Genomic DNA, 26,815 nt, shown 5'->3' with positions numbered 1-26,815 from the left:
TAAACATAATAAAAGAAAAATAAAGATTGATACTTAGAACAATAACATTAAAAGAATATCTAGGGAAAGCACCCATATAGCCATTTTTCACTAATTAAAAATTATGTAATAACCACTGTAGACACTAGGAAATTATTAATTTTTATCTAGCATTGGTGTATAGAAAAAGAATATTACCATGGATATGAAAATTATTAATAAGGATTGTCTAAGTCATATGACATAGCACTTTGAAGGTATTCAAAAATACTTGCAGTTCATATTTGTCCCAAATTATCCTCCTATAGAAGTTGTCTCATGCATATTAATTTAAAAAATTGATAAATGGAAAAAGCTAAGGATTAATTAGCAGATAAAAAGTTAATTCTATGTCAAAAGGAAACCAGGTAACATCTTATTCTCATTTTTAAATAAATTAAAAGAAAAATACTTTAAACATGTACAAAAACAATTTACTTTCTTTGCATAATATGACAACACAGTCAATGTGTTGTCAACGACTTGTTGTCAACGACTTTGTTGTCAAAGAAAGTCAATGACTTTCTTTAAGTGTATTGCAATATGTAACCACATGTTTCTTAGGCAGATCATTTTCTTCACTAACTAGAACCATCAAATACTTACATAAGTATTTTCAAAGTGGGCATAAATTGATATTTTTTTAAAAATACAGAAAATTTAAACTTGCCTTCAGCTTGACTCAGGTTTAATGGCTTAATTGTTAGATAAACCAGGGATCTCTGAGCTATTTGCATCCTATATTGATGACTAATGATTTCACCATCTTCTTCTAAGAAAAAGCAACCTTTTGATTGTACACATTGCCACTCCTGAAATGAAGGAAAAATATTTTCAAACAATATTTATTACAAGTTTCCAGCATGCAGAGCAATGAGAAGAAACCTAGGGAACATATAAAAGAAATGTCAACTAGAGCCAGTGCCCTCCAGGAATTTGCAACATCATTAAGAGGCAGCATTTAGATAACAAAAAGTTAGGAAAAGATATAATGGAGAGGAGAAATATGAAAAATATAGTTCATGAGAGCTGGAGAAGTACTGAAACAAAGTAATAAATGAACATGCTGCTGCAATAATCAGGGTGAGATTAGTGCTTAGAGCACACTAAGAAAGAAGTAAGGATTGTTAAAACTGATACGTTGAAAGAAAAAGTGAAAAGACTTTATATTTAAAAGATAAAGTATAATAAACCAAAAAAATTGTTTCAAGTCTAGGTAACTAAAAGACTGAATTCATTTCACAGCTATAGCAAAATGCTGATAAATACCAGTTTTGAGAAAGACCTCTCTATAAAATTAGCTCTACTATCTCTTGGTCTCAAATTCCTTCTCCTAGTTCCAAACCAACATGCTTATATGTGATCTCATAACTAGAACTTCATAACAGGTTTTACTTGAAGATGGCACTTTATGCAGAAAGTAAAGGATTCTTTGTTGAAGGTATGAGAAATTGTTCTATTACCATAGATGTGAGCAAAAATGCTTTCCACTTTATCATTAGTAGGCTTGCCTACCTATAAGACATATTTCTGTTCCACTCCTAATGGCTTCCAAAAATAGAATATTAATGAGGTTTTGAAGTAACTTTATAAAGGATGATTTTGAAAAATTATCTGTTAGTATATTTAGATAATAAGCTCAAGGCTTTAATAATATTAAGATAACAACTGAAAAGGCATGCATTAGCTATGTAACAATAATATCAAAAATATTATTAATCCTGGGACTTCCCTGGTGGCTCAGTGATTAAGACTCCACGCTCCCAATGCAGGGCGCCTGGGTTCGATCCCTGGCCAGGGAACTGGATCCCACATGCATGCCGCAACTAAGAGTTCACATGCCACAGTGAAGGAGCCCACGTGCTGCAACTAAGGAGCCGGTGAGCTGCAACTAAAAGGAGCCCACCTGCTGCAACTAAGACCTGACACGACCAAATAAATAAATATTTAAAAAAATATATTATTAATCCATTTTAGAAGGATTTACTATGGCACTGAAGAGTCAAGAACAAACATTATTTACATTGATATTGATATCTTACATTTTTAAAGGCTAAACTATCTTAACATATACTTACACACCATTTTTCTATTATGTAAATTATAATTACATTTATATTTTATATTATTTCCTTGGTACCAAAATACATTTAAAATTAGAAATTTAAAAATAAGGAAAAATAGACCCCATAGTTCTACCACCCTAGTTTGATTCTTATGTAATCATTCCTAATACTGACCTTACATAAAAACCTATTTTTTTACATTCTAATTAATATTATTTTATGTCCTGCCTTTTTCATTTAATGTTATATCTGAAACATTGTGCTATTGAAAAGGAACAAAGTTGAAGAACTCACATTTCCTGATTTTACTGCAAAGCTACATTAATCAACACAGTGTGATACTGGCATAAAGACAAACATATAGACCAATGGAACAGAAAAGATAAACCAGAAATAAACTCTCACAAATATGGTCAAATGATATTCAACAAGGGTGCCAAGACAATTCAAATTTCAACAAACGGGGCTGGGAAAACTGGATATCCCTGTGCAAAATAATCAATTTGAACCCTTACCTTATACCATATACTAAAATTAACACAAAATGGATCTAAGACTTAAATGTAAGTACTAAAATTACAAAACTCTGAGAAGAAAACATAGGGGGAAAGCTTCATGACATGAGATTTGGCAATGATTTCTTGGATATGACACTCCAAAAGCATAGGCAATAACAAAAAAATATAGATAAACTGAATTCATCAAAATTAAAAACCCTTTGTGCATCAAAGGACACTAACAACACAGTGAAAAGGCAACCCACATAGTGGGAGAAAATATCTGCAAATCATATATCTGAAATGGAGTATTATCCAGATTATACTAAAAACTCCTACAACTCAACAACAAAAAACCAAAAAAAAAAAAAAACCAATTAAAAAATGGCCATAGGGCTTGAATAGATATTTATCTGAAGAAGATACACAGATGGCCAATAAGCATATGAAAAGATGCTCAGCATTATCATTAGAGAAATGCAAATCAGAACCACAATGAGTTACCACCTCATACCCACTAGGATGGCTATTTAAAAAAAAAAACAGACAATAACAAGTGCTGACAAGGACGTGGAGAAATTGGAACACTTGTGCATTGCTCATAGGAACGTAAAGTGAAGAAGCCACTGTGGAAAAGGTTTGACAGTTCCTCCCCAAAAATTAAACATAGCATTACCATATGATCCAGCAATTCTACTTCTGGGTACATATCCAAAAGAACTGAAAGCAAAGACTCAAATATATAAAATGTCCATTGACAAATGAATGGATAAACAAAATATGGTATATACCTACAATGGGATATCATTCAGCTTTAAAAAGGAATGAAATTCTGACACATTGCTACACATGGATGAACCTTGAGGACATATGCTAAGTGAAGTAAGCCAGAACAAAAGCAAAAGGACAAATATTGTATGCTTTCACTGATATGAGGTAGCTAGGATGGTTAAATTCAGAGACAGAAAGTAGAACAGCAGTTGCCAGGAGCTGAGGGCAGGAGGAAATGAGGAGTTACTGTTTAATGGGTACAGAGTTTCAAGTGGAGATGATGAAAAAGTTCTGGAGATGGATGGTGGTAGTGGTCTTACAACAACACAAATGTATCTGAGGCCACAGACTCATACATTTAAAAATGGTTAAAATGGTAAATTTTATGTTATGTGTATTTTAGCACGACAAAAAAAAATTTTGCTAAGCAATATTCAAATTTTCAATTTAACTGGTTCTTTTATTACCCATTGAGTTTGTATACCATTACTTACTTAACTATTTCTAAAGTGTTGGACATGTAGGTTATCAGTATAGATAATGCTAAAATGAATACTATTTTGTCTAAATGTTTTTCTTCTGATGAATATCCTTTAGAAGAATTTCTAAGCAAAAAGTATGTGGGGACTTCACTGGTGGTGCAGTGGTTGGGCATCCGCCTGCCAATGCAGGGGACATGGGTTCAAGCCCTGGTCCGGCAAGATCCCACATGCTGTGGAGCAACTAAGCCCATGCGCCACAACTACTGAGCCTGCGCTCTGGAGCCCATGAGCCACAGCTGCTGAGCCCATGTGCCACAACTACTGAGGCCCATATGCCTAGAGCCTGTGCTCCACAACGGGAGATACCACTGCAATGAGAGGCCTGCGTACTGCAGGGAAGAGTAGCCCCCACTCGCCACAACTAGAGAAAGTCCGTGTGCAGCAACGAAGACCCAATGCAGCCAAAAATAAATAAAGTAAAAAATAAACAAATTTTTAAAAAAAGTATGTGTATTTTTAAGGCTAATGACATATGTTCATAGCGCTTTATAAAACAGTGGTGCAACTTTACAGTACCACCAATGGTGTCTAATGTGATAATTTGTTATTACCATAACTTGATCAGTAGTGTTACCATTAAAAAATTGGTTAGTGGTTGGGGATACTTTCTTAAGCTAGGTGTGAGTACATAAAATATTCATTATAGTAGTCCATATATTTTTGTATATGGTATTGTTAATGATTTTTTACCATAATTTATATTAATGTAATAAAATATAATAAATTAAAATGGTATTGCAATGATTTTTGCATTAATTTCCCTAATTACTAGCAAGGTTGAACATTTCCCCATGTGTTTATAATTTTGTCTCCTTCTGTGTGAACTGCCTATTTATCCCCTATTGTCATAGATCTATTGTGGACTTGGTATTTTTCTTACATATTTTAACAAGTTATTTTGACTATTTTAGATATTAATCACCTTTGTAAACTTTGATGCATGTATTTTCTCTATTTCCTTTAATTTTAGTTTTGGTTATTTTTCAATTATGTAAGTTTTCCATTTTTATATTCATCTTTTCTTTGGAGATTTCTTCTTAAACTGAATTTTAAGAAATTATCATTATTTCTAAACTATTACTCAAGCTTTTAGTCAGTCATTAGTCACATGCACTGTCACACCTTTGGGGTATAAAAGATATGTGTACTTTTAATTCTGAGAAATTAAAATGTGACCTTAAATTACTGGAATTCATCTTCACAAGTATACTTGCCCATGACAGAAACAAGTCATTATACATGATATTTCAACAACATCCCTATAAGACAATATGGGGTAGATATAAATTAGTCATTTTAATAAACAGACAAATTGAGATACCCATAGATTATATGGGTTCAGAGTTACACAAGGAGTTTGTAGAAATATTAGGTGTAGAGTCTAAGACTTCTGGATCAAAGCTTTACCATTAAATCATGTTTCTAAAAGAAAATATACTCAGGGTACTAAATTCAAAATTTTTATAACACAATGAGGTTCAAAGTTGGGCTTGAGTCAAAAGTTCAAGTTCAGCTGTTAATGATGAGTAAGAGTATGTACAGACTTTCATTTAGCCTCCCTGTAAATCTCTTGGATGGGAATATATTATTGACTAACAACAGATGCTGACGTTATTTCAAAGCCCATTGTCCTGAACATAATCAACATGACCTTGGACGATGATGACTGCCACAGATAAGAAAGGAAAGATATAATCATATAGAATTTTGAGACAGTTTGAACTAAGATTCTGACATCAAATGGAAAACACTTAAACTGTTTTCCTTTCAATCAATTTTTTAAAAATATTTATTTATTTATTTATTTGGTTGCACCAGGTCTCAGTTGTAGCAGGCGGGCTCCTTAGTTGCAGCACGCGTGGAATTTAATCTAATATAATTTATGAATATATTTTTTACATTTACCCAACTGGAATGGTAAAGGATACTAGTTTAGAATTACAGAATATTAAAGGTAGAGGTCTAAAAAGCAATTCAGTCAGACTTCTCTTTTGACTGATGAAACTCTGAAAAATAAAGTGATATGCTTAATTCACAATTCTCGTCGATTGCAGAACCAGACCTGAACCTAAGTATCCTTACTTTCTCTCCAAACTACCAGCTATATTCAAAATTCTTTTTTTCCCCACATTTAAATATCTGCCATGATTTTTCTAAAGCTAATATTTTTAAAACTTCATGTTTATGAAATTATCATAAGTATGATAACTTATTATCATTCAGAATTATACATATACTGAAGTGTTAAGATAAACATAATTATTTGGTTTTCTTACTAAAAAAATGTAGATTTTAGTAGCTAAAAAATTTCTTAAATTTGTATTGGAATCATGGGTATAGCAGCCTCTTACTCCCTGGTTAAAAAATGTTTAAATGAAACTAAAAAACAATGCACTTTGCCTGGTACACACAGTGAAAAGTACTTGTGGCATTTGGGAAACTCAAAAATGGAAGAGCTTCTCCATGTGCTTATGGTATCTCTGGCTGATAGGAGATGCTTTATAAAATTTAGCTGGGAAGCGAATTAAGTATTTTTATTAGACGTCTTTCCTAAGTTCCAATTTTAGAAAAGGTACAGGTAGAAGGGAATTTACAAGTTTCTTTGAAAGACGATCAATCTGAATACAACACATGGTTAATAAGGCTGGAAAATGGTAAGAAAACAGATATTATTAAATAGAAGAAAGCCTATATATTATATATATCAACCAAACTTCAAAGTGATAATCAGTTTACTTTGAATACTAAATAACACCACTAGGAGAATTTGTAGCTCTCTTGTTTGAAAGGAAGAATTCAAATTCTTAAGATCTGTCAGAGTTATTAAACACACAATGCTTATTCAACCCCAAATTTCCTTTAAAACAAATAGACTTTCAATCACACAGAGCTTTTTCTCTAGGACCTAGACTAAAATGTTATGAATTAAAAGGAAAAAAGTACTGACAAATTGGCTGGTTCATTCAAATAAATCAACTTGAAAGGATTATAGATTAAGTTGACAGTTTGAGTATTATGAGAAAAATGGAAGAAGGTTGAGTTTTTAAAAAATTCTTAGAATGATAGAGTAAGAAATTCCATGTATGATATAATTTTTGACAATATAAAGCAGAAATAAAATAGTAGCTTGTAATTCTTATATAGGGCATAAGGTGGTGCTATATTCTACCAATTAAAGTAAATTCATATAAAAGGAAAAAGAACTGTTAATTCATTTGTCATATACAAATATTATTTATTTTCATTCACAATGCATAAGGAAATGCTTAAAAGCATAAATTAAAAATAGTAAAGTTGAAAATTCTAGCTCTCAAAAACTTAAATATATCAGTAAAGTTACATTTTTCTTGGAACACTGTAGAGAACATGATTTGTTTTGACATACAATTCTGTATTATTAATTAAAGTTTTAAGTGAGATAGAATTATTAAGCAGTAGATCTGCCATAGACTTAGTCAAAGGAGGAACTTATATGTCATCATTACCATCATCATCATCACTGTTGCTTTCTATAAAGATACCCTATGTCACACTATTTGAAGGCTATTTACTTTTTGTTAAGTAGGTAAACAGACTGCTATTGAACTTTTTGTTATTAAAGAATTATAAACTGTACATACTTAAAAACTGTACATACTTAAAAACAAGAGGTTAAACAGATGATTTATAAGGGGAAAATTTGATATAGATTGCTCACCTAATTGACAAGTTGAATTGATTAACATTTTGAAAATGAGAGACTTTTATAAGAAAATTATTATTTGGAGCCTTCACAAAAATTAAGTTAGACAACCGTTTCAAGTCTAAAATGTTTATATTTGTATTGTTTTACATATATAGACATATATAACCTACATGTTACACAACATATTCACATACAACACATATGTTGTATTATATATATGTTACACAACACATATATATGTAAAATATATGTAGACATAGTCTAACTAGGAATCTGGATATAGTATTGCATCTCTGGAGCTTACAACTCATGGCTTTCTCTAATTTTAGTCATGACTGGCAACTGAAGCTATACTTCTCTCAAAGAAAAATTTCTAACACTCCTTGTACATTATGAAACCTAAGTAAATGGATAGAATTCAGGATTAAAAAAAGAATAGTGATACAGTACCTACATATGGTATACAGAAAGTAACACATGTATAGACCCTGTGAAGGTGGTACTTTCCTCCCATAATTCAGGTCTTTTACCATTTGTGTAGATATATGATTTAAAATCTGGCTTACGTGTACCCCATTACAATAATTTTCTAATTTCTGAAAAGACCTTTCTTTTCTGTCCCAATTCCATACTTCTCCACTCCACATGAAACTGAGGTACCCAAACTTGTTTAAAATAGATTTAAAGTATTTGAAGAAAATTAATTTAATAATTCTTTTAGTAACTTATTCTATCACTCTCAATTAAAACAAATTATACAATAACTGTATTCCTAACCAAGTACTTCTTAGAGTTGTTGTGAAACTTAAGAAATATATAAAATTTAAGAAATTAAAAAAAATAACTTCAAGGTAAAATGCAAACAAAGAACTGAATCCTGCTGAATAGCAAAAGGATCACAGATTAAAAAAAAAAAATCATTTCAGCTCATCTAAGAAATATCAGAGAGTACAAACAGTGGGCAATATCAAAATCAGAAAAAGGACATAAAAAGTCAGGTAAGTAATATGAAAGCTATGAAGTATTTCTAAAAGACATTAAATTTTATATGGAAGTCACAGAATTTATGAGTTGACAGTACACCATCTTCTTTTAATCATTAAATTCTCCTACTATCTTTTACCTACTTCCTAATTATCATCAGTACCTTTCCTTGCTCTTGATGTCTTAGATGCAAAACTTTAGTCTTTTGTTATACAATCACTATGGCCTACAGATTAATTTTGGTGTTGTCTATTAGAGTTGTCCCTTCCTTACTATGTTCAGGTACTACCCTTGGCCTAGCTGTACTTACTCTATACCTGGATAACTCTATCAGCCTCTCTATAGTCTCCCTAATTTGAAGTCTCCATACACAATATACAACAGTATAATAACTTTTCTTAAACTATACTTTCATCATGTTATTCCCACATAAAGACCTACAGTAATTTCTTAGTTCCGTAATATTAATAACAATATTATTTATTAAAGTAAAACTATGTCCCTGGCATTGTGCTAAATTATTTATATATGTTAGATGATTTAAATCTTTCAAAAACACACTAAATATAATTATTCCCAATTTATAGATAAGGAAACTAAAACTCAGAGGGGCTGCTGACTAACTTACCAAAGGTCACACAGTTATTAAGTGACAAAGCTAAAAGTTAAACACAGGTCTGTCTATTCAAAGGTTTTAATCAGCACCTTAGAACAGTGCTTTGCACAAAGTAGTCATTCAATAAATATTTGTTGTTGTGGGAATTCCCTGTTGGTCCAGTGGTTAGGACTTCATGTTTTCACTGCTGAGGGCCCGAGTTCAATCCCTGGTCAGGGAACTAAGATCCCACAAGCCACGCTGCTTGGTGCAGCCTAAATAAATAAATAAATATTTGTTGAATAAATGAAATGCTATACTAACTTGGTATATTGTTAATAATGAAATGAAAATCTTTATTTTTTTAATTCAGGGCCCATTACACTAAGCAAAATAGCTCGCATACATTACCTTTTTAATGAATATTTGTTGAGCTGAACTAAATTAAAGGAACTGTATTGGTATGTACCCAATTAATAAGAGCATGAAAAAGAGAAAAAGTTTTATTATGGCTTTAATATAACCCATATTAATATTCATTTATATTTTATAAAATTATATTTATTTACACTTTTGAATCAGGTAAGCAACAATTATTTAAGTTGATTTTATTAGTTAGCATTTAATTTAGTTGCAAAATACAGAAAGTTCCCACTGGTGGAAAATAATATTGTTGGAACACTAAATATTGTGTGTGAACATGTTGGACATGCACACCAAATTGCTTAGGGTGTATAGATTCCTAAACAGTCTGAAAAAAGTTCCTTGGAGATAATGTTTTAAAATTTTAATATAGAACAAATGTCACTGTCTAGCAATTTAAAGATATAAGGGACTTCAGAGTTCAATAACAAATACAGAGTTGTTATTTGAAACAAAAATGTAGCTCTTGAGAACAATCAGTTCAGTTTTCTAACAGCAGTTATAGTATGTGGTCATAACCATTTTTCCCCCTTTTACAGAGGTCCCTAGGTACACATTTTTAATGTATCCTAGCAGTTTCCAGTTAATGTTTTATATTTCTGTAGCTATTATTTTCTGTTGAAAGAAAACTAGTAAAGGTTGAGTCTAGAAAGGGAAAGCAAAGGAAGAAGATCAATATTAACACTCTACAAATATTGACTTAGCGAAGTGACTTTGTTGTCTTTCTCTCAAAGGAACTGATATTGAATGAATGATTTATTTATAAGAAACACCTATGAAAAGTATTTGTTAAACAAAACCAAAAAATTGCTTGGCAAAGTATATAATTGCATAATCTATTCATCAAGTTCAAAAATTGAAGAGTCATCATTTTTAAACTGAAGACCATTTAATAATATTCTTGTCCATCATTTTCACTTTAAATTTATTAAAACTGGCTTATAGGTAGAAATGCTACAATCCACAAAAAACCTCAAAGAATTACTTCATAAACTTTACTTGTTCTCTGTAAACACCAAAAAGTTATTAATAAACTTAATGTCAAATTTGTTTTCAGAAAAAGTCATACCATACCTATTCATTTAAAATACTATACCTTTATTGAGTTTGGCTCAGTTAACCTTGAGTTTCGGTTACTATTAGCACCCATGGTAATTGTGAAAGAAACAGATGTTCTGAACTCTCTAGTTGTTGTCAGTAAAGAACTCCTGGTGTCTCCTGTAACAAGTAATAGTTATTCAGTGTCACATTATGAAAAGCTGTCAATAAGAAGTCTGTTTCTAAACACAGTGTAGTATGAAAGGACTATGTATTAATTTCATCTCTTTGTTCTTCCTATTGAAATAAACTCAAAAGTTTTATATTTATCAGACTTTAATGGCTCCTAATTTCTGATCTACTAATAAGATTCTTTATTTCAATCTGTCATCTTTTAGCCTGAAATTTTAGTTTTAATAAAATATAATGAGCAAAGCCAAGTCAAGTTCCAAAATAAAATATTACTTCAATAGATTTTTATAGCTAAGTGAGTCTAGAAACAGTAGCTAACAAAAGTTTGTTTTATCACTGATAAGCTAAGATGGAAAGAAAAATTTATCTGAATATGATCCTTAATTCTTGAACAAGAAAAGTAAATACCTTTATTTGAGAATGACTCCTGATCAGTTTTTCTTATGATTCTGGGTGATGGTTTTGGTACTGGTGATGGGTCCCTTTCAGGGGACCCTTCCATGTGGCTTCCAAACTGTTGACGCCTCAGTTTACCGTCAACCTCCAATTTTTCTAGCGTAGTTTTGAGACATTGTTCATTGGTTGTCATATATAATTTACAAAACTACAGGAAGCAAGTACTCCAGTGAGTAAAACATTCAATCATACGTTTGGGAGGAGAAAGAAAATGCACATTAGTAGGCAAGGGATAGACTGATAGATGGAATATATTTCCTATTGAACTAGGTTACTCATTTTATTTTCTTGAATCAGATTGACCACCCTCAAGTGACCTAGTGAAATGCAGCCATGATTCAATAAGGAGGCCATAGCCTGAGTGAAAATAAAATGTTACACAAAGAAAGGTGATTTATTATTATTTTTTTATGACATGTGCAGACTTGCATTTGTTCTAAATAATTTTTATGATTCTTCCACTCCCGAAGAGGCATATTTCAAAGAAGAGTGTGTGTGTGTGTGTGTGTGTGTGTGAGCACATGCATGTATTTTAACTTCGTTACATTATTTTTAAGGTAGTCATCAGATTACAATTGTGGGACTGGAGAGATTAAATTTCAAGTACAATTAGTACATAATATATAAATATATCATTGTCAATATTTAAAAGATGTGTGCCTTTAAAAATACTTCTCCTATACAGTAAGCAAATTTACATCAGTATGAGCTTATGTACCTTGACGTAGTCAAATCTGCCATCAGCATTTACGTCAGCCAAATTTATTACGGCATTTACTTCTTCTCGAGTCATCTTCTCACCTCTCTGGGAAAAAAAGATTTATTTTAAAGCAACATGACTATCACTTTGTTATGCATGGGGAAAGTGAAAATTAATTTTAATCTTTTCTACAAGTAAATTTGAATATATGGTTTCATTAAAAATCTCAGAATGAGTATTATGTCAAGCAAAAATGAACCTATTATATGAAAGAAAATTTTACAATTTTATTAAATTGTGTAAAAGTTTGCTGAATTTCAGTTTACTAAATTTCAACAACATATATCATAGATTCAGTAATAACTACTATTAAATTCAGAGTAACAATACTTTCTCATGCTGTACCAAGAAACAGAATGGTTTCTGAATCTCATTTATACTTTAGTTCTCTTTTACTTATCACATATGAACCTATCACTGATTTACAAAGAGTTCTGGCAGGAAAGAATTGCAAAGGAGCACAAGAGGATTACAACACAGGCTCAATTTTATGCTTTATCTTTTATTTATAAAGCACCTTTCATCCAGAAGGATCTTTAAGTACTTTACAAACAACATATATGTGATTCATTTCACCTGCCAGTGAAATAGTTATTTCTGATGTGGACTTTGGTAGCCAGAGCTAGATTCCAAGTTGTTCTGCAAAACATGCATATTACAAAACTGTTTTACAGATCTTACCTTTGTTAGAAGTTTATAAAGATCAGTGTGTAAAATAGAGCCATCATCATTTACATCTAATTGCTTAAATGATTTTAGTAATTCTGCTTTTGAAGTAGGTTTTTCCTTTCTTAAAATTAAACAAAAATCATCAAAATTCAGTTTGGCAGTTTGAGGAGTCCAATACTTATTAATGGTCTTTTGGGATGGATTTCTTCCTGCATGCTGAAGAGCTGCCCAATAAAACAAGTATTATTTGTTACAGTAACATTTGGAATTGGTATTTAAGTACATTTTAAAAAAATCATTATATACTACAATATTATACAAAAGTACACACATACCAATACATTACCTTTGATGTTGATAATCTAGTGCTATCAACGTATGCCTGACTTTCAAAAATGACAATATACATATATGTTACCAGCTAAAGATTCTCAAATATATTAAAATGCCAGAATTAAATAGATTTTTCCTATTCTGATAGTTGGTTCTCATCTTACATAGTTTAATTAACTGACAATATCTGAGTTACCTCATAAGAGTGCCTGGAGAAAAGAAAAATATTTAAAAACAACCATTCACTTAATTGTTTTGAGGACATAGGAATAAAAAAAAGCATAAATTATTACTTTTTCTGGCTCAACAAATATTTTAATGAAATGAGTAAATCATTAGTTTGAGAATATCGCTGACAACAAGTCATTATATCTAAAATGTTCATCACTGCCAGCTATTAGTTTCAAGAACATGAATCACGTCCCAAATGTCAAATACATGCACAAAATGTATCCTACTTGCAGTTACAGCCCTGCTAAAAATCAAGAATGTCAACAAACTTTGAGAGAACTCTATTATAGAGATACAATGGTCAAATTACTTTTCATTTTAAACCAGAACATTTAAAAATAGTCCTATTACCAGTTATTCATAAGACATTCCTATTTTAAAAGCTATGCCCTTATAACTATGAGATGCAAAGAATTACAATGTGAGAAAGGCTTTGTATATTTGCATGTCATATCACACTAAAATATAATGGTTTTAAACAATTGTAGATATTTTGTACAGTTGAATAGGAGTAACTTGGTAATTTGCAAATAGACTAATCTCTTCATATTAAGACTTTAATGTCTTAACACTATCTAAAATGATCCAATAGTAAGTTTCCTAAGCACCACAGACAAAATTAACAGAATTTTAAAAGGTGTAACTGTCCTGAATTATACTACAAACTTCTATTATAAAACCTTATATTGGATATTTCCCACTATCTTAGGTGAGATTTCACAAGATCTATGCATTGTCAATCACCATTAAAAATTGATAACCTAGATATTCTACAATTTAATGTAATAAGGAATAATATATAAAAAACAATTTAACTAAAGAAATATCCTCAAGGAAATAGAAACTAGATCAAGGCAATAAAATGCAGACATTTGTGAGTCCATTATATTGAACATTCATTGTACACAAGAATAATATGAGGTGATTTTTTATTTTTAAAGATATAAGCTTCTTGGTTCCTAAGAAGTTTTATAATCTAAATAGTAAGTCCACACCTTAAGTGTAAAGTTGCTACTTGTGGTCAAGATTTATGGTTAATAACATATTAGAAGTTAATGGACTAAGATAAATTTTCCCATCTTCCAGATTATGCCAGTGCATTGTACCTAGATAACATAAACTTTGGCAAAGAAACAGAAACAAGATCATCAACTAGAGGTGACTCTCAGAGTTACCAAAAGTTACAGCCATAGCAATTGCCATCTTCCATTCACCTAGAAAGCCTTTGTGGAAATTTGTAACAGTGGAAATAACATGTTTTTTTAAATTTCCACAAGTTTATTTTGGAAGTAGACAAAAGCCCTAATTACCATGTTGCCCAGGAATAAAAGATAAGTAGTCTGCCTAGTGTATAAGTGGACAATTCCTTAATTCATCTATCAAGATAATCACAAAAAGGGCATATGTGTTTTAGGATTCCATCCCCAGTCAGCCTCCTCCCTTTAAAATCTGGGAATACAAGTAGGACCTAAATGAAGTTGTGATTTAAAGTCAAAAGTCCGTGTGAAAAAAATGGTATTTTCTGTCCAGCTCTGGAAAAATAGATGTGTAACTCTTTCCCACAAGTGGCAGCTCAAATGCTTGTTGCTATCTTCAATAACAAAATATTTTTAAAATATTTTTAAAATTACTGTTGTCTAAAAGAACAACTTTCTCAGAATAAAATTATTTTTGCCAAAACATGTATTAACTAAACATTCCCATATCTAAGAAATAGGTACTATACTAACCTAACTTTAATCTTTAGTTTTAGAATTAGTTGGAGCTCATTATGAAGTCCAATAACAGTGAAAACACAATGTAATTGTAGATGTTTAAAGGTTTACACCAAAATACTGATCTTCTGCCAGGGTTTACTTTAAGCTTTGACATGAGTTTATAATACCTGTATTATTTGTAAGCTGGGGAAAAAAGGAACTCTAAAGTTCTCTTTGACTTTCCATTTCCAAATAAGATAAAGTACTGCTTTATCCTATTTCAAAATGGAATGTCAAAGCACATGTATGTGCATAAGTGGCAGAAGGTTATAGACGAAAGGCATAAAAGTTTAAGAAAGAGACATCACTGGTTCACACAACCAGTTTTTTAAAATCTAGATTATCTGAAATCAATCATTACAATTTTACAAAGAATATTCCACCATAAAATCAAAAGTTGAAGAGATGAACACTACATTATTATCCTCCCAGATAATTCTATACGACTGATAACACCTTAGTAATACATACTCATTGATTTAAACTAAATGCCATAGTAGCAGAAAGCATGTTAAACTTTTAAACTTTGTAGATTCATGATCTCAGCCAATATTCAAAAGAATAGAGAGAAAAAACTAAAATTATAGTTTATAATAAAATATAAATTTTAATCTTTTCAATTTTTATATTTCCCAAAATGGGTTTCCTCAAATAGATATCTTATTGCATATAAATCCAAGACACTGTTGCAAGAATATGTCAGATTTTTTATTTCAGGAAACTGTTTCTAAAGTTGGCAAAAAAACTCAGTTTTTCTACTCATAAAGTTATTAGCCTTGATGAAACCGACATGAGTATAGTATTATCTGGTATTGTTGTTTCCCACTTTCTTAAGACTAAAGACCTCCAAGTCATTTGACACACCTAGTAAGGACCAAATTCACTGGTTTGGGGGATATCTGCACCAGAAGATTTAAAATATAATGGAAAACACAACCATACAAAATCTATGGGATGCAGAAAAAGCAGTTATTAGAGGAAAGTTCATAGCAATACAAGTCTTCCTCAAAAAACAAGAAAAATCTCAAATAAACAACATAAACTACCACTTAAAATAATTAGAAAAAGAACAAACAAAACCTAAAGTCAGCAGAAGAAAGGAAGGAAGAAAGATCAGACAGGAAATAAATAAAACAGAGCTTAAAAAAAAAACAATAGGAAAAGTCAATAAAACCAAAAGCTGGTTCTTTGAAAGAATAAACAAGACTGACAAACCTCTGGCCAGGCTCACCAAGAAGAAGAGAGAACACAAATAAACAAAATAAGAAATGAAAAAGGAGACATAAGAACTGATACCGCAGAAATACAAAAAAACCACATGGGAATAGTATGAACAATCATATACCAACAAATTTGACAACCTAGAAGAAATTGACAAGTTTCTAGAAACATACAGCCCACCAAAATTAAATCAAGAAGAAATAGATAATTTGAACAGATGGATCACTAGAACTGAAATAGAATCTGTAATTTAAAAACTCCCTACAAACAAAAGTCCAGGAGCAGATGGCTTCACAGGCAAATTCTACCAAACATACAAAGAAGAACTTATACCGATCCTTCTCAAACTCTTTCAAAAAGTTGAAGAGGAGGGAACACTCCCAAGGTCATTCAATGAAGCCACCATCACCCTGATACCAAAACCAGACAAAGACACCACCAAAAAAGAAAATTGCAGGCCAATATCTTTGATGAATATAGATGCAAAAATTCTCAACAAAATATTAGCAAACCAAATCCAACAATGCATAAAAAAGATCATACACCACGACCAAGTGGGATTCATCCCAAGTTCACAAGGATGGCTCAACATATGCAAATCAATCAGTTTTGTTTATGATACACCACATAAACAAAAGAAAAGTCAAAAACCACATCATCATCTCAATAGATGCAAAAAAAGCACTTGACAAAATCCAACATCCATTCATGATAAAAACTCTTACCAAAGTGGGTATAGAGGGAACATATCTCAAAATAGTAAAAGCTATTTATGACAAACCCACAGCCAATATAATACTCAATGGTGAAAAATTAAAAGCCTTTCTGCTAAAATCTGGAACAAGACAAGGATGCCCACTCTCACCACTTCTCTTCAACATAGTATTGGGAGTCCTAGCCACAGCAATCAGACAAGAAAAAGAAACAAAAGGTATCTAAGTTGGAAGGGAAGAGGTAAAATTGTCATTATACGCAGATGATATGATACTATAGACAGAAAACCCTAAAGACTCCACACAAAAACTACTAGAACTGATAAACAAATTCAGCAAGATAGCAGGATACAAGTTTAACATACAGAAACTGGTTGCATTTCTTTACACCAACAATGAAATATCAGAAAGGGAATGTAAAAAACAATACCTTTTAAAATCACAACCCAAAAAATAAAATATTAGGAATAAACCTCACCAAGGAGGTGAAAGATTTATATGTTGATAACTATAAAGCATTAATGAAGGAAACTGAAGATGATTCAAAGAAATGGAAGATATCCCATGCTCTCGGACTGGAAGAATTAATATTGTTAAAATGGCTATACTACCCAAAGCAATCTACAGATTTAATGTGATCCCTATCAAATTCCCATGACCTTTTCCACAGATCTAGAACAAATAATCCTAAAATTCATATGGAACCATAAAAGACCCAGAATTGCCAAAGCAATGCTGAAGAAAAAAAACAAAGCAGGAGACATAGCCATCCCAGACCTCAGACAGTACTACAAACCTACAGTAATCAAAACATTTGTGGTACTGGTACAGAAACAGACATATGGACCAATGGAACAGAATGGAGAGCCCAGAAATAAACCCACACACCTACGGTCAATGAATCTTCGACAAAGGAGGTAAGAATACACAATGGGAAAAAGACAGTCTCTTCAGCAAGTGGTGTTGGGAAAGTTGGACAGCTGCATGTAAATCAATGAAGTTAACACACCGTCTCACCATACACAAAAATAAACTCAAAATGGCTTAAAGACTTAAACATAAGACATGACTCCATAAAACTCCTAGAAGAGAACACAGGCAAAATATTCTCTGACATAAATTGTACCAATGTTTTTTTAGGTCAGTCTCCCAAGGCAATAGAAATAAAACCAAAAATAAACAAATGGGACCTAATCAAATTTACAAGCTTTTGCACAGCAAAGGAAACCACCAACAAAATGAAAAGACAACCCACAGAATAGGAGAAAATATTCGCAAATGATGCAACTGACAAGGGCTTAATTTCCAAAATATACAAACAGCTCATACAACTCAACAATGAAAAAACAAACCACCCAATTGAAAAACGGGAAGAAGACCTAAAGAGACATTTCTCCAAAGAAGAAATACAAATGGCCAATAGGCACATGAAAAGATGCTCCACATCGCTAATTATTAGAGAACTTCAAATCAAAACTACAATGAAGTACCACCTCACGCTGGTCAGAATGGCCAACATTAAACAAATAATAAATGCTGAAGAGGGTGTGGAGAAAAGGGAACCCTCCTACACTGTTGGTGGGAATGTAAAGTTTGTGCAGACACTGTGGAAAATAGTATGGAGGTTCCTCAGAGAACTAAAAATAGGGCTTCCCTGGTGGTGCAGTGGTTAAGAATCAACCTGCCAATGCAGGGGACATGGGTTCAAGCCCTGGTCCGGGAAGATCCCACATGGCGCAGAGCAACTAAGCCCGTGTGCCTAACTACTGGGCCTGCGCTCTAGAGCCTGCAAGCCACAACTACTGAGCACACGTGCCACAGCTACTGAAGCCTGTGCACCTAGAGCCCATACTCCGCAACAAGAGAAGCCACCACAATGAGATGCACGTACACTGCAACAAAGAGTAGCTCCCACTCACTGCAACCAGACAAAGCCTGTGCGCAGCAACAAAGACCCAATGCAGCCTAAAATAAATAAATTTATTTAAAAAAAAGAAAACTAAAAATGGAATTACCATATGATCCAGTAATCCCACTTCTGGGCATATATCTAGACAAAAACTATAATTCAAAAAGATACATGCACCCCTATGTTCATAGCAGCACTATTCACAGCAGCCAAGATATGAAACAATCTAAATGTCCATCGAAAGATGAATGGATAAAGAAAATGTGGTACATATAAACAATGGAATACTACTTAACCATAAAAAGAACAAAATAATGCCATTTGCAGCAACACGGATGCAACTAGAGATTATCATACTAAATGAGAAAGAGAAAGACAAATACCATATTATATTACTTATATGTGGAATCTAAAATATGATACAAATGAACCTACTTATGAAACAGAAACAGAATCACAGACATAGAGAATAGACTGGTGCTTGCTAAGGGGGAGGAGGGTGGGAGAGGGTTGGACTGGGAGTTTGAGATTAGCAGTTGCAAACTGGTATATATAGAATAGATAGACAACAAGGTCCTACTGTATAGGACAGGGAACTATATTCAATATCCTGTGATAAACCATAATGGAAAAGAATATGAAAAAGAATGTATATATATAGCTGAGTCACTTAGCTGTACAGCAGTAATGAACACAACATTGTAATTCAACTCTACTTCAATAAAAAATAAACTAAAAAAATATAATGGAAAGAAGCAAAAAAAGATCAACTCTAACTCTCACCCCTAAAGAGCAGGACAAAACCCAGAATTCTTAATTTTCTTTTAAAATTTCACTTATTTCTTAATACTACTCTTTCACAATCATTCAACCATATATATATATATATATATATATATATATATATATATATATATATATATATTCCCTTAACATTTTCCCCAGTGTAGGTCAAATTCAGACTAGTGATTCAGTTGCCAGAAGTGTTTTAATTCTATCATTATAAATCTTAAAGTACCAACATAAGAATTTATGAATCTTAAAGTATGAAGATAAGAATTTAAAAAATGTTTTTAAGCAAGTAATTAATGGAAGCTTTAAAAATACTAATCTAGTCTATTTGAACACTGAAAGTTTTATTTTGAACCTCTTAGATGATGTAGCTATATAAAATGGCACAATAGCATAAGGTAGTTCCATTGCTCAAGCTTAACTAAGAAACTGGAATGATTCAACAATGTAATTCTAATTGCAGTCTTTCTGATCTATTAGCTTTCAACAAATAAGGCAAGCTACTTAAGTTAAAAAAAATTACCTAAGCAAAGTTGATCTTTAGAAATAATGTTATCTAAGCTGCTTTTGAAAACAGTTAAGTAGGCAGCTCTACAATTCATATAAAATATCTCCTCTTCAGTTAGTGGAAATTTCTTTGATCGAGGACTCTCTGAAAGCGTTGATTTCTGACTGGAGAAAGCTGCATCACTTCCTGGACTGATGGCCATTCTATTAGAAAATAATTTAAAATTTTATTTTAGTCAATGTTAATCCTAAAATGCAAGTGTCACTTTGCCTTTCAAACTGGGGTGGGGGGGGAATCAAGACATCAAGGTTTTTATATGTGGAAAAAAGCTGTACATTATAATATGCATACAGTTATATTATCATATGTTAAGCTAGAATAAGCCTTTGGCAGTTGCTTTCTAAATATATATATATAAGAGAGCCAAAAGAACAAAGCCAAAACAAAGGTGTAACATAAATACAAAAGAAGAATCACAGGGCAAAGGAAAAGCATGCATCTATTCTCTCAAAATTAGAAGACAGTCAGTTGAGACTCTTCATAGGGTTGTAATGAGGATTAAGTAAATTAACACATGTGAAGCATATAGAACAGTGCCTGGCACATAATAAGTGCTAAATAAACTGTAGATAGAGTGAATCGCCACCATAATGAGAATTTGACTATAATGTGATTGGCAGTTGGCATCCATCTCCACAGCAGCATCAACCAGGTCATTTCACTAACATCTCAGTAATTCAGCCCCACATTTTAAATGACTGAATTTTAAAATCCAGTCATTTATAGCATTATCCTGGGGTTTTACTGTGTTCCACTACTACCAATAATAATGTTAATAATAATAATAATAATTTGGGGGGTTTATATAGCACCTCTGCTCATAAGAGCTTAAAGAACTGTCATACATCTTGATTTATACCTACTACAGTGGTCAGGTATTTTTTGCCCGTTTTACAGATAAGGAAATTGAGAGACAGAGATGTCATCCAGCTAATAGTAAGTAGCAAAAGGCAGTAAATTTCAATTAACAGTTTCTTCTTTTTTTAATGTGAACGAAGGCTTCTTGTACAACAGTTACTATGAGGCCCTAAATTGTGCTGGAGGTCTAACAGCTTGCAACATTATTTTACCCAGCTCTGACTTCTAAAAATACATTCCAACCTAATAAATTGAATATTTCAAGTTTAACAATAAGACGACACAGGTAGGGTCCCCTTCAGGACTCATTGGATTCTTACTCAGGAGGCCTAAATCACTTGCACCTTCTTGAATTATATAGGTCTTTTACACTTGGGAAAGAAAGATAATAATCGCTTATCATGGATGAAGTACCCTATTTATAATACACAGACCGCCTGCCTGACACTTTCATCTTACACCAGATTTAGAAGGACCCCACAGGGATGCGGTGTCACAGTCTGGTTACTGCAAATTGGTATCACTATAATTAAGCATCACAGTTCTAAACACATACGCATGCACGCATCTCCTCACAAATGTGAAAGAAAACTGTTCCAATAAGTAAGGGAGAATGAACGTTCGTTTTGCAGCCAGCAACTTAAAAATGTAAATATTTTTTTAAGATTGTCCTCAAATGCTCTTTCCAAATAAGGTGACTCCCTCACGTGGAAATTCCATGTGTGATATGTTCCAGAATGCTATTTTTTCCCTCTCTGTAACGAGAGACTAAACTGAAGCTTAAATATATAATTAAATATATAATTGCGCCCCTCAGGCTTGGAAACCTCCTGCATCTAAAACTCCAGCCCAAGACCAAGACAAGGGCCTAGAGAGTACTTTGCAGCGAACCGCTCCATAAATAAGCAGCCACACAATAGCAAGAAAAATAAACTGTGAACAAGCGCCTAAGGCTTCTAAAGGGCCAAGGGAAAACAGCCATCCAGTCGCCGTCCCTACACAGTAACATACGTTCACAGCTGATATCCGGCAACATCTCTCTATTTTTGTATTCCTCTGGGAATAAAACTGCATTTATATGTACATTTTTAAGTACAGACACGGAGCAAGTGTACTTATGACAGAGAGGTAAAAGATGCAGGTGGAGAAAGAGAAGCCGAACAGTGACGAACGGAGCGGGCGAAGAGACAGATAGCGAGCTGCTTGCTACCTAACTGCAGGTCACAAACGAGGAAGCGCAGCCAATTCTCCTTACGGATTCCGCAATCCTCTCACAGTGGCCGGAAGGTCCTTGGCCTTCTTTTAATTACCATGGCAACTGCACCTCTCCGCTACCGGAAACAAGATACGGAGTACCTACCCAAATGGTCCGGCTAGAAATCTAGGGATAGTTACTCCAGAGCCAACGGAGGTGGCTCTGCCTCTCTTCTACCGGGGGCCTTCTGGTCAGAGTCGTGAGAGAGGGTCCTGCGTTGCCCTGGCAGTGACTGAGAGCTGTCCTAGGCGTAGACTCTCCTCCCCCCTTCCCGGCATACACTGGGATCCCTTGTCGCTGGGGGAGTGTTTCCGGCGGGCCGCGTGGAGTGTGGCACAGCGTCGAGGCACCGTTCGCCCGCGCTTTTCAGGCTTCAGTGTTTCCCTCCGAAGGTTCTCTGTTTTCGTAAGAGGTTGCTCAGTGGTTTTTATCCAGCGACAGGGGTGCGTCCCTGAATGTCGAAATGCCGTAAGTATCTCCTCCCCGGGTGTAGCTGTGTTTGGGCCCCTCTGTGAGCAAGAAGAATAGATATTATGTAGCCCAATAACCTTTTCTGTTTTCCTACTTTTCCTACTTTTACTTTATCTTTTCCTCCGACAGTTCCTAGTGCTTGGTTCCCTCAACCTACGTCTGCTTCCCTTCCAACCTTACTTATCCGGTAGTATTTGTCCACTTTAATTCTGATTCCACAAGGCTTCTGACAGATTTTATAGGCTGTGGGTTATACTTAGTGATGTATTGCTTGAAATAATTTCAAATATGGTTAACATACCGAGAATAGGACAGGGTAGATTGCATCACGCCGTATAATTTGATTAAGCCATTAAATGCCTAGATTAGTGTCACGAGCTCATATAAACTTGTGGCAGAACTCATGGACCGGGTCCCAAGAGACCTGAACTCCAGCTCTCAAATGAGGAAGCATAGCCAATTCTGTAAAGAGCTGTCCAACGTTGAGCGAGTCACTTAATCACCTCCGGGCTTCAGTTTTCTTGCTTATCACTGCCCAATAGAGACTTTTTTTTTTAAGCTCCGTAAAGAACTTTTTTGGGGGGGTGGGGGTGGGGATAATATATAACACATGAAATTCTCTGGCTGCCTCTTGTCCCCAGGCTGATTTAGGTACCCCCTCTTGCGTGCTTCTAGAGTAACTTATTTCTCCGTCACATTCAGGTTTGAGCAAATGCAAAGTAACACAGGGTGGGAGGAGGGACATCTGTATCAAATAGGAATTGACATGAAAGTGGAAAAATTTGCAGAAATAATAACCTACATTTGTTGAATGTTTAATTATGATTTGGGTACTGTGTTTAGCAATTTCCCTACATTTTCTCATTGAATCTTAAAAAGGACCTTGGGAGGTAGGCGCTGCTGTTCTCTCTACTTTCCAGATTAGGGAACTCAGCACCTAATAAGGTGTCCTACACACAGGTATCAATAAATACATGTTTCACTTATACCCTTAAAAGGTATGGATTATTAAAGAGGTTTTCCTTTCCCCAAAATGAAGCAAAAAGACTTGCCTCACTACTCTTGCACTAGAAAAATAACCCAGTTAGCACTTATACAAAGCTGTGAGGAAAGTGTAACAAAGTCCCTGCCAAATAAGAATACCATGGAAACTCGTGTGTGTTTGCTTAACAAGTAGTGATACTTTCTGAACTATGCTCCTGTTCTGCTGTAGATAGTAGGGAACCAAAAAAAAACTGTTAAGTGGGGACCTTTTGGACAACTGTTTTCTTAACATATTAACAGGTACATGTTATATTAGGAGTGTCTGCAGTAATTATATTTTGGAAATAAATACATAACCTTAAAGTTGAGGTTGACATCTTAAATATATAGCAACTTCACTGAGTTTATTTTGGCAAAGTGATTTAAGACCAAATTAATGGTTAAATAATGCAAAAGTATTTTAGTAGAGGATCTCCACAATTGTTAGTAAACTTTTATTTTTCAATGTGGTTAAACTGCAGGGTCACAAATGGTGGTGCCAAAAGTCATCTTGGCAAGTTACATGTGAAAGTGGTATGGTTTTTAAGTGATGTTGATATGTTGACTTTTTGGTACTTGGTATTTTGGGTATTGGATTGTGTGATCTGTCTCTTTTCTAATTTCTTTAAATCTTGACAGGAAAAAAATATAATGAGTAACTGTGGAAATATACATGGCCTAAATTAATCTAAAATGAATAATAAACAATAAATATCCAATAACAATAGAGTGGATGGATGAATCTTAAAAATATACTGAGTGAAAGAACCAATTTGTAGAAAACTACATATAGCATATTATCTTTATAAAGCTTAAGAACAAGCAAAAAAACTTTAATTTGGGATTCTATATGTATATGATAAGATTATTAAGGGAAGAAAAACAGGGAATTGATAAATACAAAATTTAGTTTAATGGTTGCCTTCTCGGGAAAGCAGACGTAATAGAGAAGGAGCATACAGGTGTACCCATCCATATTGGTAATGATCTAGTTCTTAAATTGTGTGGTGAGTTTATGGGTGTTTATTTTCTTATTATGCTTCGTAACTTGATCATTATACATGTATTCTTTAGTATGCATCAAACACTACTTAAAATGTTTTTAAAGGATTTAGAGATTACTTATCTTGAATTAAATTCTCAATAAGTATAGTTTTCTCTGCCTTCTCTTTGTTTCTATAAGACAGATGCTATCTTGGAACTGGGAAAACAAATGAATTGGATAAATGTCTTTCCTGGTTTCATTAGGCTAATCATCATCCCTTTCAAATTTGCTCCTCCTCTGTGTACATTATAAAATTAGTGGCATCATCATTTCTCTATCTAGGCTGAAACCTTAATTTAAATTTTTATTTTATTTTTATTTTTTGGATTTGAAGACTTTGAAATGAGACAAACCAGGGTTTGAATCTTGGTTCTGCTACTTTACCAGCTGTGTGACCCTTAGATTGTTACTCAGTGAGTTCATGGATTAGTATAGTTACTCATTAAATAGTAATTGAATTATAAAGTTGCTGCTTGTAAGAGATTTCATCTTTATAGACAAATTTCACACCATGTTTATATTTGCATAATACTAAAGTCAAACATACTTTTGTAATAGCTCTTTCTGTAAATAATCAAATCCCCTTCTAGTGCTTTTTCCCCCCTTATATTTTTTCCTTTATAAAGATTCCTAGTATCACTTGCTTAATCTTTCTAATTAGTGTGAATTATCATGCTAATTCAGCCAAAGACATTCCATCTATTCCTGTAAGAGTTAATTTTATTCTGTTCCAAGCTATAGACTGAATTAAGATTATAAAGTTGGAATAGCTTTAGTGTTGGAGGAAACGGTTAACAGTATTTCTATGGGGTCCATTCTGATGATGTATTCATAAAAATCTGAGAGTTTTCTGAGAGAACTTTAAAATATGCTTTATTTTCCTTGATAAAAGAAAATGAATATAAGAATATTCTGGGTCTGATAAGCTATTTTATTGCACCTATTTGGGTTTGTAGTCATGCTGGTGATAGAGCCAAGTACAATGAATTTTATTGTTGTGGGGGGTGAAATGATGTGCCAGGTTAAGTAAAAGTTAACCATTTAATAAACACCCATTGAATCATAGTAGATATTCAAAGTTCTATTATTCTTTTACTTTAAAAGTATAGTACATTTTAAAAGAAGATTGAAGTTGTTAGTACTTGCTTTAAGTATGAAAAACATGAATTTTAAATACAATTCTTTCCTGCTTGTGAAAGTCAGCAAAAAAAGTAAGGACAGAAATGAGGAAGCTATAGTACAGCCTTGTAATAGTGACATGAGGGACTCCCCTCATATGGCAGACAAGAATCTCTCAGACTCTTATCAGTCAAAAGCAACTTGACCCTGCATAAATCATATTTTTTATTGCATCCTTGGACTTGGAGGAAGTTAAATCTCAAGGGGTGAAACAAAAATAGCCAAAACCAGATCTGTAATCAGTAAGCACAGATGAAAGGCAGATTGCCCTGAATATAAATACTGATATCCATGTTGTGCTTGATAGACTAAGCCTTGGGCTATAGGCAAGGTAAGGAAGTTAAACTTGAGACTACATTTAAGCTGGGAAGGGAGCTAAAATGATCCCTAGTTGGTATGGATCCCTTGGCTAGTAATGAAATTAAATGTACATCTTTGGAGGAAGCATCCTCAATTTAGGCCCCTACTTTTTTCACAGGTTAAGATCAACCAAATATCCAAAATCTAGATAAACAAACATAAAAGGAAACAAACTATCATGAGTGAAAGTTAAAACACATAGTAAACAACGGATTTAGATCCCAAAGACTTTACAAAATGGAATTATCGGAGATACAATATGAAATAATTGAACAGAATACTTAAATAAAAAGTTGAATCACAAAAATTAGCAAGTAATGAGACTACCCAAAATGACCAGGCAAATTTTAAACTAGGATGATTAAAATGTTTAGAAACAAAAAATATATAATTGTTGAAATAAA

General features: G+C 33.1%; 2 protein-coding genes across 11 annotated transcripts in view; one reads left to right on the top strand and one right to left on the bottom strand.

The window, feature by feature from the left end:
• EFCAB7 (EF-hand calcium binding domain 7) overlaps positions 1 to 22,600 on the bottom strand; it is a 59,236-nt gene extending 36,636 nt beyond the window's left edge. For 2 of the 8 annotated variants that reach the window (XM_059923916.1, XM_059923884.1), the window contains exons 1-7: positions 22,289 to 22,403; positions 20,176 to 20,363; positions 12,709 to 12,920; positions 11,986 to 12,072; positions 11,220 to 11,415; positions 10,678 to 10,799; positions 689 to 830 (exon numbers count right to left, since the gene is read on the bottom strand). In XM_059923916.1, coding sequence (XP_059779899.1) covers positions 689 to 830; positions 10,678 to 10,799; positions 11,220 to 11,415; positions 11,986 to 12,072; positions 12,709 to 12,920; positions 20,176 to 20,362 — 946 coding nt within the window. In that variant the 5' untranslated portion in view covers position 20,363; positions 22,289 to 22,403. Of the gene's footprint in view, positions 1 to 688; positions 831 to 10,677; positions 10,800 to 11,219; positions 11,416 to 11,985; positions 12,073 to 12,708; positions 12,921 to 20,175; positions 20,364 to 22,288; positions 22,415 to 22,438 lie in introns of those variants that run through there. The other 6 variants (XM_059923922.1, XM_059923928.1, XM_059923893.1 and 3 more) reach the window with 5 other exon arrangements.
• Positions 22,601 to 22,713: 113 nt separating this feature from the next.
• ITGB3BP (integrin subunit beta 3 binding protein) overlaps positions 22,714 to 26,815 on the top strand; it is an 85,346-nt gene continuing 81,244 nt past the window's right edge. For all 3 annotated transcript variants that reach the window (XM_059923968.1, XM_059923960.1, XM_059923975.1), the window contains exon 1: positions 22,714 to 22,801. In XM_059923968.1, coding sequence (XP_059779951.1) covers positions 22,797 to 22,801 — 5 coding nt within the window. In that variant the 5' untranslated portion in view covers positions 22,714 to 22,796. The remainder of the gene's footprint in view (positions 22,802 to 26,815) is intronic.

Source organism: Balaenoptera ricei, chromosome 1, assembly GCF_028023285.1.
Source record: "Balaenoptera ricei isolate mBalRic1 chromosome 1, mBalRic1.hap2, whole genome shotgun sequence".
NCBI lineage: Eukaryota > Metazoa > Chordata > Mammalia > Artiodactyla > Balaenopteridae > Balaenoptera > Balaenoptera ricei.
This window is presented reverse-complemented; position numbering and strand designations above follow the sequence as displayed.